Below are 18,309 nucleotides of genomic sequence, written 5' to 3'. Positions count from 1 at the left end.
AAGTCAAATAATTTCTTAAAACTCGTGCCCGGTCAAACTGTGACAATATTTGGAGGACGGAGGGAGTATTTCTAACACTTGCCACATTACTTAAATATACACATTGGCAGTAATATCCACCACATGACCTTCCGAGGAACATCTAGGCGCGAGGTGCACACCTACTCATCCTACGTGGGACATTGACACGAGCCTTGTAGACCTTCCCGATCATCGGAAAAATAAATTCAAGCTCACTTACCATAAAAATGCGACGATTGCTAGGTTTTCAAGTGCATTATCATATATGTCAATCTGACTAAAAAACATACATATGCATATACACATAGTAACACACTGCAAGGAAATGAAAGAGAAGGTACAACTCCCACTTAAATCAATCAAGCGTTTTCGAAGTGAGGAGTCGCCTGTGAAGCGATTGCGGGTGCAGCTGAGGCAACGAGGAGACCCCTGCTTTGTGCAGCTTGCACGACAATAGCAAACCGAGCAGCTGCCAGAGCCGCAGCCTCCTGTGCCAGAAAAATAGAAGAATTTCATAAATAGAGAGCTCATAGGAATGGAACATGATTTTGGCGTTAGAAGTACTTGCCTGTCTTTGCCTGCGGCGCTGCAAGATACTTATGGCCCAGATCATGATGTAGCAAGGCAAGAGAAAACTGACGGCTCGAAGCAAGAAAAGCTGCATCAATGGGGAGTTCAGACAACATGATACAGAGATTGTGCGGTTACAACATAGATGCATAGTTTTTGCAAATATACTCACCGAGAAAAAGGTGGAAGCGTCATCGTCTCCTTCACCATCTCCATCATCGGTGATGGATAGAGCATGTCTCAGTAGCAGAAGGCCAATCAACTGCCAAAATGTCAGCAGCTAAGTTACAAATATTCGCAGCCGAACGGCAAAGGACAATGTTAGAAATGGTAAGCTTACAATTAGAGCAGCCGAACGGCAAAATGCTGTGCCATTGTTGGTTGCACTGTTATAATCATCATAGTCGGCTTCAAAAAGCTGGCGCTCAGCCTCAGCAATGGCCAGCAGTCGAGGGTCGTGCATATCTAGGGGAGTGCCTGAGATTCGCCAGACACCCCTAGCGAGAGATTAAAACATGCCAAATCAGAATTTGAAATTATACCCTTTACATTAACTGTTAAGCATCGAAAACTTTTACTGAACCACTTTTCTCCTTCTATCTGGTTCAAGTAGCAAAGCTTCTTGCACAAACATTACGCACCCGATATCAATGCTAGTTTCATCCGGTGGAGGACGTGCAGGAGCAGTATAACCAGATTGATATGGCTGCAAATTAACACGAGCCATCATTGAGAGAGAATATTATGCTCCATAAGAATAAAAAAGCATCAGTGAGTAGCAAGGAAACTTACTGTCCTTTTTCTTCGAAATCAACATAGATAAAATTCAACTTCAATTTAGTAAGTGCAGCAAACAAGTGCGTGAGTTAATCACGTCCAAATGAAGAACTAGAAAACTACTGTGATTTCTACTCGATGAATCGAAGCTTGAATGTCTCAAGTAAAATAAAACATACTCTATGGAAACTATCATATTCTTAAAGTTTCAATCAAGTATAGAAAGTTGCGGTGTAATATAAGAAAGTAAGAAACTAAACATACGCTGTTAACTGACAAAAGCGCGGGGTGCAGAATAATCACATACCTGATGGCAGATCTCACAAGTAATGTCTCCTTTCTCATTGCACCAGTGCTGAACACATTTGTGGTGAGCATACTGTGAACAATCAGTTGAAGCAATTAGCTAGGTTAATTTTAACCTCTTGTGAAAATCAAACAGTGCATTTTCTCGATTCCATCCACAACACTGGCTTTAATCTTTTAAATGGAAAATAATGCTACACAATTTTAGAATCATGGGATGATAGAATCAATATTGCAAACAATATATTGAACATTCGAATTGAGAATATCAAGACTCGACTTCGTTCCAAGTTATACATTCGCACTCACTTCACTACAAGGATCAAAACTCGAAGCCCTAACTACAACTAGAAACACATTTCAGGAATATAGTAGTAACACTCAATTTCAACACGGACAATGCGAAAAAGGCCATTGCATTTACCTTGAGGCTCCCGCTGCAAGCACAAGGAGTCTCCAAATGATTTACCGAATCCTCCTCCTGGCAAATCCTGCACTCCCCCATCCCTATCAGAGGCAACTCCTCGTCTGCATCCTCACTCTCCACCACCACTACCACTTTCTCATCCGCCGGTGCTGACAATGATGACGACCCCACCAGCTCAGACTTATTCCCCGCAGAACCACACAAAACGGCATGAGCAACCGGTTGGCTATGTTCAACTACATCAGGTATTGGCAGCTGCTCCATATTCACCACCAAATGCTCACCCATTCACAATTTTTTTTTTACGTTTTCTCTGTTTTTTCTATCTCAATCACCAACCACAAGTATTCCTAAACACAAAATTCACCAAAATCGACCCCTCAAAAAATGTCAATCAAATATTACCCTTTCCTCTAGCAATCATAAAAATGTCATCTTTTTAGCCCCAAAATACAACTTAATTAACCCAAGCCTCAAAATCGAGCCGTTTTTTAATCTTAAATTCAATGAAATCACCTCAACGGAAGACTCTTGAAAGCAATAAACAAAAATTCCACATTAATCAAGATAAAAAAAACTACTGAGACACAAATTGAGTCAATTACCAAATTTTTATAGCTGGGCAGAATCTAAAGCTTCAAATAAAGTGGGCAACCTAGAAAAAGAAAAACCCAATTAAAGAAAATCAACCGATCGCGCTGGAATACGCAGCGAGATCAGAGAAATTCTTTATTTCTTAATCGTAATGAGCTGTAAACGGAATGGAAAATAATGGACGAAGAAAAATACGAGAAAGAATTTACCTGAAAGCAAAAGAAAGAAATGGAAATGAGTGTGCAAAAGAAATCGCGAATTTGTTGCCCAACCACGGGGAAATACAAAGGATTTCTCCTTATCTAGTATACTCCTATTTCTCTATTAAAATTTTCCAAGCGATTATGATATTACTATGAATTTATGCAAAATATCTTCACACTAAAATTCTGTTGATCATACTGACTTATTCACCAAAACTCAGTGTGTACGGATGGAAGTCGATCATATTCTTAGTTTCTTTTTTGAGTAAAAGGTCAATATTGGTCTTAAACATATGACCGAAATACAAATCTATCAATATCTAAAGTGAGAGTTTTTGTGAACTTTTTAAAATGCCATGTTTGCCCTTTTTGACGGGAAACCAGCCATTATAACTGCTGTATTTTGTCATTTTTTTTTCACTTTTAACCTGTTACATATAGCTTGGTTGTAGTATTTTGTGGGAAGTTGTGTAGAGGCAAGCCTATATCTGCCATTTAAATATACTATTCTATTACAATATTTACTATTTACTATTACATTTAAATATAAAATATAACAAACCTCTAAATATATAGTATCATAACAAACTGAAAATGAATTAATATAATAAAAGGATGGGTGGGGGTGGATAATATATGAAATGCTTGCTGCCATTAGACATGCATTATGACCCTAAGCAAACTTTTTGCAATTCATACCTGAAAAATTAAATACATCATTAGATAAAATCTAAGCAAACTTTTAGTATATAGTATCAAAACAAAATGTAAATGAATTAATATAATAAAAAATGGGTGGGGGTGGATAATATCTGAAATGGTTGCGGTCGTTTGATGTATGAATTAATTATAGATGAATTATGACCCTAATCAAACTTTTTGCCATCCATTCCTGAAATATTAAATACATCATTAATTAAAATCTAAGCCAATTTTCAGTATATACTATCAAAACAAAATGTAAATGAAATAATATAATAAAAGATGGATGGGGTGGATAGTAATGTGTGAAGTCATTAGATATGCATTATGACCCTAAGCAAAATTTTTGCAATCCCAGTAGAACTTAGATTCAAATGAAGGAAGACTGTATTGGGAAATATAATTATTCAAGTTGAGTTTGATGAAATTCAATGTGTATATGTTAGTTCTCTACTTATCATGTCTTAAACCAAATAGAAATTCAATTGAAACGACATCAAGTTTGAAAGTCTATTACCTTTTCAGATTATAACTGTTTGATATTTATGTTTGTGCATGTTCTGGAAAGAATTTTTGCTACATCTTCATAAAGCTATGTTGATTTACCTTTAGTCTTTGGTTCCTGTAAGGAGGGAGAATGATGGACTACATGTCATTAAATTTGTCAGTCAGAGATGCTATTCAATGTGCCATTATTTGAAATGTACCTACTACATTTATGAAATGTACATACTACATTTATGAAATGTACATATGAAAAAAGTCATTAGATATGAAAGTCATTAGATATGCATTAAATCCCCTACTTATTAAATACAAATAATCAGTGTAAAACGTATTTGAACAATTATTATTACTTACCTGTTGAAATATATTCTTCTTCTTCCTTCAATTGAATTTCTATTTGGTGTGTAGAGTTGTTCATGTTCTCTTACATTATTATTTACATCATCTGTAAACAAATATGCAAATATCTCTTTCATTAGTATTTACATTATATGTAATCAAGTATGTAATATTAGCATTAGTTGAATCCATATCAAAGTAACAGTAGAGATAATAAATTGAATATATGGCATACCTTTTGTCTGTCTTTTTTCTCTTTTCTTCCTATTTTGAGGTTGTGTTGTAGACCTCTATAGCTCTCATGGTTGAAACAGTCATCAGCAGGCCTATAAAATGATTATATTGTAACCTCCTTTATAATGAAAGATTTCTCTCTCTCCTTTTTCTGCTATAGTATAGGCGGCTCCTCTTTATTAGGGTTTTGTATAAACCTATTGGTATTCCTGCAATAAATGCTATTGTTAAATATTGCATAATTCAAGAAGAAGCTATTTAATTTGGAGCTGATTGGGCATATGTATTGAATATTCAAATGGATTTAGGTTTTAAGTTTCCTTATTATTCAATTAATAAGGATCCGTTTTCTTTGGAATTTGTAGCTTTTTCTAGGTAGTTCATGCCTTTAATTTGATCTCTCTAAAATCTCTCTAAATAGGTAGTTTTTAAATAGTTTATGAAAACAATCTGAAAATGGTTATTTGTTATTTCTTATTTTTTTCATGTGAAAGGGTTTTTCTCATCATTATGTCTTTTTGGGAAGTAGTTTTCTTTTTTTACACGCCACTGCTGCCTAATATTTCTCTATAAATACCCTTTTCTGTTCAAAACCCTTCAAGCTATTCCATTCACTTCATCAGCTCTGTTTATTCGGATTTTAGGTAGCTCTCAAAGATATCAAGCACTGCATTTCTCAAGTTTTGTCCATTCTTAGTTTAATCTTTTTTCCATAAACTTTTTGTATAAATTTATTGTTTTTGGTTTTAAATAGAAACTGTCATTCATTTATATAATCTCCTAACTGTTAATTCAGTTTTGAGCATATCATGCATTATATCTACTGAAAGAGTTCTAACCTCTTTTTATTGCTTTTTTACCATCCTTTTTGACACTCCAATGGGCCTTCTTTCACACCTTAATAGCTGTCAAAAAAATGGTGAATTCATTTACAGACTGAAAATGTATATGGACATAAAAAGTATGAAATGTCTTCATCATTTGTTGCTATCATTTTTTTAATTGGTACTTTGAAATCTATTTGTCACTAGAAAGTCTTTTTGAGAGGTAATAACTTGGCCAACATTTTGAGATCAATACTTTACAGAAATGGTTTTTGTCTAGAAATATTACTAAATGTTCTATAATGAATAGAGGGTCTCATTACCTTTATTTGTATCTTTAATGTTAGAACTTCACTACTGCATTATTGCTATATTTGTATAGACCTGCACGGGTGAGTTAGAGAGTTAAATAATAGAGTTGTATGAGTTGCATAAGTCATTCTAATGTATGTTAGATATCAGAGTGTTTTACCATTTTGCTGAAAGATCCTCTTGGCACCCCTTTGCTTTCACTGATATCTCTCCCGTTGTTGCATTATTTCTGCACAAGTAAAGGGTTTTAAATTTATAGGTTGCTGTGAATGATAAGTGGACTAAGTGCTTAAGCTCTTAATGTTTTACAATTCATATATGAACTGGTACCATTGTTATAGGTTGTTGTGAATGATAAGTGGAATTAGTGTTTTAAAAATCAGTTGGTGTTTTACCATTTGCTGATAGATCTTCTTGGCATCTTCTTGCTTTCACAGATCACCAACCTTTTGTTTCACTATTTCTGCAAAAATGAAGATTATATTGTTATTAGTTGATGTGAATGATAAGTGGACTAAGTGTTTAATCTGCATTGGAAGTTTTTGCTAGATTTATGATTTGAAAGCAACAGGGATAGATGATATATATCATATTAGGTATAGGAATTAATGACACCATGTTGACAACTAACTCCCAATGTAGATTTTTTTGTAAATAGTAGTGAAATAATTACCATGGAAATTTATGTAGTTACCTGATAAGTTTGTCTGCCCTAAATCTCCTTATAATCTTTGCTGATTTATACTGTATGTGTAAACTGTGTCTCTTCCTTAGATGACTTGATAACCTGTGCATAAAAATCGAGTTATTAGTTTTTCAAATATGTATAACTGAAGTTCCACAATTTTATAATGCACACTTTGTTATATGAGTAATATGCAATGATTTACATTGGTGTCCTTCCCCTATTATAGAGGTTGTTTATCTCTAACTCATAAAACTGCAATGGTCTTTCTGACCTATTTCTCTTATAATCACATTCAGAAAGGGTATAGGGATAGTTAGATCTATTTTTTGTGTATGATATTCTTTTGTTTTGCAATATACATTAATCAGATCCAGAAAGGGAATATGATAGTGATATTATAAGTAATCTGAATATTATGTAATCTAATATAAAAAGGGTATTAAGATAGTTATTGGACTTGATTTAAACTAATTATTAGTTATGAAATGTGTTACCTTTTAATGTGCACCGTTTTGGATTTCTTCTAACTTCAGATGCAGAGTTGAAGAGTTGCTTATGGAAGAATCACTTCTTAGAACTTTTGCAGTCTCTGTGTAGGTACCAACCTATGTTAACCTTTTTGTCTCTCTTTTTCTCTTGGAGAGGGTGGCTGACAACTACTCTTTTAGGGTTATAATGAATCCCTTTTGCATTCCTATAAAATTGGATTAGTTTAAATAGAGAAATATCAATCAGTAAACTCATTTATTGGGCAAGTCAAATGGGTCATTCAATTAATAGCTTTTACTGTTTCATTCATTTTCCAAGACACAACTGCCACTCATTTATATTCCTTATTATTAATTCGGCTAATTTAAAACCTAATATTGGTAATGCAGTCTTAACACCCTTTTATTGTTTTTATACTTATTAAAAACTTACTAAAATATTATTTGATATATATTTTAAAGGAGATATGTGAAAGGTTCTAATAATCATTCTGTTTTTTTATGGAATATGTCAGTGCAGGCTGGTTTCCCTCCTCTATAAATACGTTTAATCACTTAGTTTACAAATCAGCTAGCAACACTCTCTTACAAACTTACATCCCACTCCAACTCACAGTAGTTAGCTCAGTTTATTGGTAGTTCTATCTTCTTTCCATTCTTATAAAATCAGTAGACTAAATGTATATTCAAAGGTAGATAATCTTTGTCTATAAACAAAGGATACAATTGATAAGCAATTTTATAGTTTGTAACATAATATTGGTTTTTTCTTTTCAGGGTACTAGAATTCAAGCTATTTTTCTAAACAGTTTGGTCCAGAATCTTGGTTCTAAACTTAGAATATTATTGTGAATGAGAATATGAATGATTGGTGTGTTGAAGGATCTGAACTTCCTTTTGGAGCTGATGTTCATGAGGTATTTCAATTAGTGTTTCTGTTTTTGCCTTTGAATATTTTGCAATTGTTTTAACTGTTTTTTAACTTAATTTCAATATAATTATAGGTTTCTCAGAATGTTTTTGTCACCCCTGATCTGTCCACTGCTACTAAAGGGAAAGGTTATGAATGGGTTGCTGAAGGATCTGTGAAGAGATGCTTGGATTTGGTATTTGAAGAATGTGATGATGTTAATGATGTTCAACTCAAAAACAAAGAGAAAATTGGTGGTCTTAATTAGGAGGGAAGTCAGAAGTGGTCTTCTTATGCTTTTATTTAGTTGTTTTTTTGGTGTCACTGAACTTGGCAATTTTGATGATGTTAGGCCAGTTGCATGTTTTACATGTACTCAAGTTAGTATGGTGGAAGAATTAGAAGAACTTTTTACCAGAATGCTATCCTTTCAGATTATAATGAAGGTTTTTAGATATTTTCCAGCTATTTCCCTCTTATTACATCCTTTATTTTTGACTGAGTTTATTAAGTTCATAATTTAAACATTCTGTCAGAAAACAATTGATTTAAAATGCATTTGAAGTCATTTTAGTACAATTTATTATTACCACATCAGTTTTTATCCTATATGTAGTCTGTTTATAGAGTGTAAGGTCCATGGTTAAGAAGTAGTTCTATACCTTCTAAATCTTAGCTTTTCCATTTTCATTTATTTGTCATATTACCCTATAATCTTTCTCTGGATACACATATCAAAGGAATAATCGATGAAGAAATTAAACAAATCTGCAATACTCAAGAGTTTGCCATCTGAGCACTTAACACGTTCGAGTTCAGGTACTCATCTTCTTATGTCCAGATTTTCTTTGCATGCTTCTGTCTTTGAAATTCTTTTATGTTGAGCTTTTAAACATTGATCCTTCGTTGAAAAAAGCTAATGCATTCAGTATCTTCAACAATGGCATAGATATTGTTTATGTGTAAAATTATGACTAAAATATTGGCACAGGTACAATTTCACTCCATCTTTGAAGCTGTTTAGTAAAAATTTTAAGCATGCATTGAAGAATCAGTTGTGTTATGTCTTCTATAAATAAATTCAAGTTTTTTCATATAGGAGTTTAATAAAGTAAAAATCCTTTCTGAAAGGCTCATATTTGTGGTAATTTTATTCAACATTGGACACTCATATAGAAATATTACTACGATTTAGATCTGGAAATGGATTTAAATTACCTCTTGATTTTTAGGGCCGTTTGTTACTCTACTCTTCTGTCATGTGTTCCTCCGGCTCCAAAAGCGTCCGATTTCTGAATCTATGTTGCCTCATTCCTGCTTAGATTTAGTCGAATTTGTGAGAATCATGTAGAAATATGAATTTGATCGGGTTTTGATAAAGTTTCGGATTACCTTTATGCGTTGACTGCCGTTGATGTTTTTGTGTTTTCACCAGAGACTCCATTGTTTCCGGCGCCCTTCGTTCTTCGCTACCTCTGAACATTGTGTGATTCTCTTCATTTTTCCAGATTTTTGTGTATTTTGAAGTATTAATTTTCACGGATTAGGGTAAATCTAATTGTGCTTTAGGATGTATCTTTGGAGATCTGTTGTAGCGTATACGATTGCCAGTCGACGGCTTTGTTGTGGTGGAGGAAGAGGGAGGCGAGGTTGTGGTGATGGAGGAAGAGGGAGGCGACGGGAGGATAGGGTTTGTGTCGAGAGAGAGAGAGACATTTTCCAAATTATTCATTACTTTACTTTATTAATTTTATATGTAGGTGTAATTGCATTTTAATTACGTGTTAAGATGATTAGTCTTACGTAAGTTTATTATTTAATCATTGAATATTATAAAGTATTGGTATAAATTGTTTTTGGGCTTTTTTGAATTAATAATTGTGTTATGACTTTACTTTATTTAGGTTGTATTGTTTGAGATTTTAGTTTAATTCTTACTTGGGTTGCAGTGTTATATTTATTGGGCTACTTATTTTTGTTATGACCTATTTTTATTTAATATCCTATATTAACTAAATAGAAGACCAGAAATAAATATTTAATTGTTTACGTCGGATAAAGATTGACGGAGTTTGTAGTGTTGGATTCATTGGGTCAATGTTTTTTTGGGAATTATTTGGAATTCTTTTATGGCATAAATTTTTAGTTGTGTTAAATAGTTTATTTTTGAGCATAATCGTATAAGTTAATTATTTGTAGTCTTATTCGTTTCATGCGCGGATTTAAAATCTTAAAAATTGTTTATTGAATAATAAAGTGTGGCTACAAATTATTGAGATTTATGGAGTAGTGTAAATTGTTGTCTAAACGGTTGTATAGTTTTAGCTGCGTTATTATTTTTGACAAAATTAGTCAATTTCTTTATTTTTGTTAATAATATGTCAATTTAGTCCATTATAAATTTAATTATATATTAGTTATTTCGAGTGTACTAACTATGTGTTTGCATTTACTATGTGTAGGTAATGTAGGTGTGTTTGTTCAAAGTTCTTTAGCTACGAGCGATATTGTTTTTGATCAAATTGCTTCACTCACGGGACCTGATAATATCATTTGTTCGTCTGTTGTAAATCAAGTTGGAGGTATGGTTAATTAAAAATTCTGAAAAATTAATAATATTGATCATGAATGGTTTTATTTATGAAAATGAATTCTAAACTCTTTTGAATTTTTTTAATATATTATTAAATTGAATTTTTTTTCTTTTGTAGAATATTGGGATATTGGCCATGTTGTATTAAATTGTTCACATTGTGGTGCGTTCTTTTGGTTTGAGGAATGTATTGGTAAACCAAATAATGTGAATAATCAAGTTGTTGTATGAATGAGAATATCAAGATTCCTAATTTTACCTCCACCTCAAGCATTATCTCTCTTGATGTTCACTAATGACTCGAAAAGTACTCACTATTTGAAAAATATTCGATCATATAATTCGATGTTTGGGTTTACGTCATTGGGAGGTAAAGTTGATAATAGTGTGAACACTGGTAATTCTCCACCAGTATTTCGTTTGCATGGCCAAAATTACCACTTAATGGGTAGTTTGTTTCCAAAACTTATGAACTATTGATGTGTTGTTGTTTTCCTAAGATTTGGTCCCTACATATGAATATTTGTTTTTTTGTTGATCACATTTTGTTCAGTTGTTTAGTTTGTTCTATTTATCCGATTTTTACTTTTTGGTCTTTATTTACACATGTTTTATTTTCATCTCTTTCTATTCGTATTTATTTTTACTACTAATACTTTATTCTAACTAACTAATACTCTTTGATCTTTATTTACACATAGTTTGAAAATCTTATGTCCCGTGCATAGCACGGGTGTTAACACTAGTTTGGTCTAAAACATCACTTTTTGAAAAACGGGTCCATAACATATGAAATTCGTGTCGTTTACGGTCAACCGTCGATTAACACAATTTTCACCCGATAAGGCTTATTTTAATTACTGTAGAATGCATACATACATATATATATATAGGCACATTATGGTCAATAAGTGAAATTCTGTCAAAAATCAAAGTAAATCTTAGCCCTTGGATCCTTAGATTGGATGATTGTAATAAGCTACTCCCTCCGTTCCATGTTAATAGAGTCATTTTTCTATTTTGGGAAGTTCCAAGTTAATTGAGTAATTTCTATTTTTGACAAAAAGTAATTCTCTTTTTTTACTTTATTCTCTCTTCATCTCTCTTACTTTACTCTCTATTACTTTTTCCACCATCCATTTAACACACTATTCTTAAACTCCGTGCAGAAAAGAAATGCCTCTGTTAACAAGGAACGAAGGAAGTACATTATTAGACTAAGATGCTACATTATTAGCCAAACTACATTATTAGACAAAAAAACTACATTATTTTACTAAAATAGTACTCCCTCCGTCCCACTCAAGATGACCACATTCTTGAGTGACATGAGATTTTAGGAAGTGTTGTTAGGTGGAATAAAGTAGAGAGGAAAAATGTAGTTGAATATTTTAATGAGGAGAGATGAGGTTATTTCAAAAATTGGAAAGTGGCCATCTTGAGTGGGACAAACAAAAAAAGAAAGGTGGTCATTTTGAATAGGACGGAGGGAGTACATTATTAGCTAAGTTACAATGTTAGACTAATAATCTACATTATTAGATGACACGTGACATTAATCTTGGTTACATCACAAGATCCAATGACTGAGATTTGCTTTGATTTTTGACAGAATTTCACTTATTGATATATATATATATATATATATATATATATGATTTTGATCTATGAAAACTAGATTTAAATACAGAAACCCAGAACAATATCATACGTAGGCCATTTTTAGGTCATAGTTAGTTTATGTTTAGGTTATGCTAACAAAGCATGACCTAAAATGATCTTAACATGACATTAAACCCAAATCTTATAATATGACCTAAAACTGCTTAATTATGACCTTCCGTGTTTTTGGTTAATTATTGGCCATTAGATCAGCTAATCCTAGGGCCAAGATTTGGGCTGCATTTCTGGATTTAAATGCATTCTTGTTTTGATCATCTCCATATATATATAGGGATATATAGGGATAAATTAATATGACAACCCTTTTTATTGTAACATCATACCACCATTTTCCATTTTAGGCCATTAGATCTGATGATCGTGTGATTCTCAATCAGCCATGTGGCAACCTATTTTAAATAAATTGGAAAATAATAAAACGCTGAAGGGCAAAATCGGTATTCTTTATTTTTAGTCTGTTACCAGATTACAGTCTTACTCTTTGAATATTGCAGTGTTACTCTATGAATATTGCAGTGCTATGCGTCTGCATAATTCGTAATAGTTTTTTACGTTACCAAATTGCAGTACCACTCTATGAATATTGCAGTATTATCACATAGTATTTGCAGTTTATATATTACTAAATCCGTTTCTGATTTAAATTTTTGGGAATTGACTAAAATACCCACGACTGCAATATCTTACACATAAGACTGCAATCCGAACTCTATTTCATCAATTCAACTCTAGGCGTCCCTCTTAAGGGCTAGGATTAGTGGTATGTTGTCACTCTAAATATGGTGCCACTGTGCCACCAATCTGAGCCTTTAGATTTCAAACCAGAATCATTCTTATATTCCCATGTGGCAGTCATGATTTTAAATAAAAAAAACTAAAAATAATGGATAAGGCTATAATTGGAAATCAAAATTCTAGCAGATTCTCTCCAAACGTAAATCACGGTATTCCTCCTCTCTTTCTTCAATTTCAGCAGTTAATCTATCAAGTCTTAAGAAAAAAATCGCCTTCAATCTCTATAATTCTCTCAGTCGCTTGCGCTACTTTCATTCTACTAATTTCAGTCTGTGTAATTCTTCCAAATCGCGTGCTGCCACTTTCAATCTCTTTTTTCTATTTCACGGATATGAAATCTCTGTTATTCTCTCAGATATTCAATCTCTGTAATTCTTCATTAAATCTTCCATCTTCATTGAATTCATGGAGAATGATGTTCCTACTAACGTTCAGTTTACTGATTTTGCAAATAGTAAATATTTACTTATAATCGTGTGATTGTTGAATTGCTTATTACAGTTCATGGATTTTGATATGAGGTTGAATTTCACGATTTTGATATGTAATTGAACTCATAGATTTGTATCTTCACATGTAAATGAAATTTATGTATTGCAAATTGAATTGTGGGGTTATATTTTATGACTTACTACAATTTAGTGAATGAATATTTGTATTACTCCTTACAAATTTCGTATGCCAAATTGCTTGTCTGAATATGTGATAATGCTTGCTCATGTTTACTACATTGCATGTCAGTGTCCGATGTCTGGGATTCCCAGATGATTAAATGACCAATTGAAGAAGTTCTTTGATTTCATGAACTTGCAAATAAAATTTATGTATTTGTAATTAAATTTCACGGAGTTCAAAATTAATGATTGATTGTAATTTATTGATTGATTGTTTCTATTTCGCCATGCTAATTTTGTATGCCAGATTGCTTGTTTAAACATTCGACATTGCTTGCTTATGAATATTAAATTGCATCTCAGTTTTCAGCTTTAATGCTAAATTTTGGGAAAGAGTTGAGAGCAACTCTCTGGCCTTGCCTGATACTGAAAAGAGTAAAAGAGCGGAAGAAGATTTTTATTTGATCCGAAGACCGTGTGTAATAGAAGTTCAGACACCGAAAGAGTTGAGAGCAACTCCTCGGCCTTGCTTGTCTGTGACAAGTTTTTCACATACTGTCACAAAAAATCAATTTAGTGCTTGCCCAGGAATCTATAATTGCTTGGTTGCATGTGTTGGATTGCTTGTTTTGTAATCTGAAATAGCATATCTTGTCATTAAATCCATATTCTTCTTTATAATTTAATTGCATCACATATTGCATTTCAATGTATAATGTATTGCATGTCAATTTATAATTTAGTGCTTGGTAGTACCAAGGATTTAAACAAATTAGTGCTTGAAATTGTTTATACTCAACTCAGAATTTGTATCGCAATTTGCTTGTCAATGTGTCAAAATTTGCTACAAGAGTTTGTCTTGCTTTCCAATGTGTCAGAATTTGCTTACCATTGTAAATCATGCCTTATGCGTGTTTATTCAATGTCTACATCAAACAAAATAGAAATCCAAAAACCATCAATGTATACACCAAAAGAAACCAACAATCATCGACTATCAAGAGTTAGTTTACTCAAAAAGTTTTAAACAAAACACAGTGATGTTCATTCTCCTAAAATAATATCAACGGGCCCTTTCTTTTGCGCCTCTTCAAAGTGGCGTGGTATCGTACTCATTACATCATCCAAGAACTTATTTTGAGCTTCTACAGACTCCTCTTCTACAGGCTTTGCGGTTGCCTTCCTCTTTCTGACCATTGTTTGACTGTGTCCTGTGTTGCTAAATGAAAACCATTACACTTATCATGTATTAACAAACACATTCCTAACCATTAGTAAGCAAATTATACACATGTTTTTTCACACATTTTCAATGCTTTATTAAAGTGAACATTAGTGGAGCAATTAATAAGCTTGAACAAGTAATTCTGACAAACTGAACAAGTAATTCGAACAAACTGAACAAGTAATTCGAACATACTGAACAAGAATTCTAACACTCTGAACATGCAACTCATTTATCAAGCAATTCTAACACTCTGAACAAGCGATTCTACCACGCTGAACAAGCAATACGTTTATCAAGCAATTCCAAAGGTCATACAATTCGAAATAGCTAAATTCTAATGTATTAACAAGCACATTCCCATCCATTATAACACATTGAACAAGAAATGTCTTTTGGCCCACATTTTCAATGCTTATCAAGCAATTATAACACACAGAAAAAGCAATACGTTTATCAAGCAATTCCAACACACTGGACAAGCAATTCTAAAATACTGAACAAGCAATTATCAATCTACTTAATTGTATTGAACAATTATCAGTATTGAACAATTATCAGCATTGAACAAGTGCTAAAGCAGCAATTTCATAACAAAAAGTAACCAACTATTAATACCTTTTTCTTTCTCAGAATTGTCCGCTGATCCACCCACATTTCCTGACCGACTTCCAGCTTCTGCAGATTATCTTTTGCATTCCTCTTCTACCTCAGGCTCTTCGGTTGCCTTCCTCTCTCTCACCATTGTATAATTACGTCCGGCGTTGCACGAACAAAATAATTACAAACAAAACTAAGACTTAACTTGAGAAAAAAAGGTCAATCTTCTAAGCAGATAATAACATATAAACAAGCAAATTTCCAGTTATTAATAAGCAAAAAAAAATCACTTTTGCTGAATATTTACCAAGTGTACTTGAATGAATTGCCAACCAAGCAAACAATATAATATAACCAAGAAATTAATAAGGCTCAATTAAGCGTCATAGTTTCTAGGAACAACACCCAACGACATCCCGTATTTTTTTTAAAAATGACATATATCAGATAACATACCACACCTGACCACATTCGCAGCATAGGAATCTAACCCAATACGAATTAGTTTAAAATGTAGCAACCACAAGAAACAAGAATTCCTTTATCAAGCACTTTTAAAGCCATAACAAAGCAAGCACGGAGTAACACAAACGTAATCCAGGAAGTCATTGATTATACATCAATTATAGACAGGGCTAGACAAAAATATCGAAATACGCACTTATCGTGCCAAAAAAATACCGAAAACACTGATATTTCGATATACCGCAATTTTTGGTACGGTATGATACCGTACCGAAATCTTTCGGTACGGTAACGGTATCAATTTTTCTATACCGCAGTATACCGTGATAAACCGAATATTTGGTATATATCGTAGAATCGATATACCGAATCCTCGGTGCATACCGAAAAATTAGTACATGTTGAACTATTATATATACCCCTATTACATTATATTTAATATATTTGTATAATATAAAATAGAATTAAGAAAAAAAAATCTCAGAAAATCCTACTTTTAAATATTTTGTGTATAAAAGAGATTTTTTTGCATAACGTTACTACGGTGTATCGTACCGTACTTCGGTATACTGTAAAAGTACGGTATACCGCAATAACGGTAAGGTAACGGTATCAAAAATTAACGATACGGAAGTTTCTGTATACCGCATTGCGGTATATAGAAACTTCGGTATGGTATTGGTATGATATTTTATCATACCGCAATTTTTGGTAAGATACGCGGTATGACGTTGTCGGTACGGTATACCGTACCGATCCACCCCTAATTATAGATCCTAAATAGAGCAACTACAAAGAAATAAATACTAGCTAAAAAAGTAATTAAAAATACATTATTATGCAAATCAACAACAGAAGCAATAAGCAATAAGAATTTTCGACTCATGGTGGTGAATTGGAAATTTAGGATTGCTTTAGCACACTTAATGGAGCAATAATTAATGAGTAATCCGAAAATAAGCAATAGAACAATAATCAATAAGTAATATACAACCTAAATACGCAATAAGCAATCAAAATATGCAATAATCAATCGGAAATCAAACTAAAGATCACAAGCAGGAGGCGGAAGCGTCGGACAACAAACAACCAGCGATGACTTGTAGAGTGGTGAACTTCACGCGACGGAATAAATAACGCAAAGTTTCACCGCGATGGAAGACAAACTAGCAAAAAGCGCTGCAGTTCAGTGAAACAAGGCAGGGACCTATGGTTTATTGTTATTTAGGAATAAAATCGGTGGCTAAGCAATGTGGCTAAGCAATGTTTTGGAGAGAGAGAGGTCGATTGGGGAGAGAGAATGGTCAATTCAGTTTTCTAGATAGTGGGAGAGAGTTATTGCAGAGTGGGAGAGAGATTTATGAATCAGCGCCCAAATTTATCAGAATTTCCCAATCCGTTCCAGTTTCAATTTAAGCAAAAAGATAGAATTACCCTTATATAAGCAATCAATTGTTAATAACCAAGCATCCATATTCTATTTCAACAATTTAATCTCAACCATCTATATAGGAGATCAGATGGCTATAAATGGTGTTACATTGTCACTTTAATTAAGGTGACACCATAATGTTCCTATATATATATATATATATATAGGGTCTTGTTAGGTTGAGATTTTTTAGCTTAATTGAGAATTGAGATCATTTTCAGCCACTCATTTTGAAATGTCAACTGCAAGTAGATTATGTCAACTAAGGGGTATTATCGTCATTTCATTTCAATAGCCAGAATATCAAATGTCAACAACTCGTATTAAAATGTCAACAACTAAAAAAAAATTTAATTTTTTTAATTTTTTTATTTTTTTTTATTTTTTTTTAAATTTTTTTAAATTTTTTTTAAATTTTCGCGCGATATCAACTACTGAGACATTATGTCAACTACGATGTGTAGTCTGCACATCAAATGTCAATAGCTCTGCACATCAAATGTCAACAGCTTATAATTGACATTATATATGTGTAGTTGACATGAATTTTATATGTAGTTGACATTATATGTGTGTAGTTGACATGAATTGTATATGTAGTTGACATTACATGTGTGTAGTTGACATGAATTGTATATGTAGTTGACAAAAAAAAATTAAATAAATAAAATAAATAAAAAAATAAAAAATCGAAAAAAAAATAATTTTTTTAAAAAAAATAAAAAAAATATTTATTAAATAAAATATATGATGAAATTACAAATATGCCCTTTCATAATTAATTAATGTAAAAATATTTTCCATGTGGCAAATTCTGGACCACTCATTTAATAAAAATGAGTGGCTTATAATGCATCTCAATTCTCAATTAGGCTAAAAAATCTCAATTGATCACAACCCTATATATATATATATATATATATATATTGGAATGTGATCAAATACAAACTCTAAACTACGATATGGGCCGTTAGAAAATATCAACAGATGATAAAATAAT

The 18,309-nt window shown here is 32.6% G+C and overlaps 1 protein-coding gene across 12 annotated transcripts; it reads right to left on the bottom strand.

Annotated features, from left to right (window-relative positions):
* Positions 1-261: 261 nt before the first annotated feature.
* LOC121756993 lies at positions 262-9,624 on the bottom strand. 12 transcript variants are annotated; one of them, XM_042152443.1, is made up of 20 exons: positions 9,295-9,624; positions 9,121-9,216; positions 6,999-7,198; positions 6,511-6,603; positions 6,212-6,279; positions 5,977-6,045; positions 5,828-5,888; positions 5,520-5,585; positions 4,682-4,889; positions 4,462-4,552; positions 4,118-4,222; positions 2,905-3,597; positions 2,707-2,799; positions 2,099-2,451; positions 1,676-1,747; positions 1,233-1,297; positions 932-1,088; positions 764-853; positions 590-679; positions 262-509 (listed from the first exon to the last, which is right to left on the bottom strand). In XM_042152443.1, exons 14-20 carry the CDS (start codon positions 2,387-2,389, stop codon positions 381-383), a joined length of 894 nt encoding a protein of 297 aa, XP_042008377.1. In that variant the 5' UTR covers positions 2,390-2,451; positions 2,707-2,799; positions 2,905-3,597; positions 4,118-4,222; positions 4,462-4,552; positions 4,682-4,889; positions 5,520-5,585; positions 5,828-5,888; positions 5,977-6,045; positions 6,212-6,279; positions 6,511-6,603; positions 6,999-7,198; positions 9,121-9,216; positions 9,295-9,624; the 3' UTR covers positions 262-380. The 12 variants fall into 12 exon arrangements, with proteins under 12 accessions (XP_042008377.1, XP_042008374.1, XP_042008375.1 ...); XM_042152440.1 differs by having other exon boundaries at positions 2,707-2,756; XM_042152441.1 differs by having other exon boundaries at positions 2,707-3,790.
* Positions 9,625-18,309: the final 8,685 nt, after the last annotated feature.

This window comes from Salvia splendens, chromosome 12 (assembly GCF_004379255.2).
Source record: "Salvia splendens isolate huo1 chromosome 12, SspV2, whole genome shotgun sequence".
Classification (NCBI taxonomy): Eukaryota; Viridiplantae; Streptophyta; class Magnoliopsida; order Lamiales; family Lamiaceae; genus Salvia; species Salvia splendens.
Note: the sequence above shows the minus strand (reverse complement) of the source record. Positions and strands in the feature narration are given on the sequence as shown.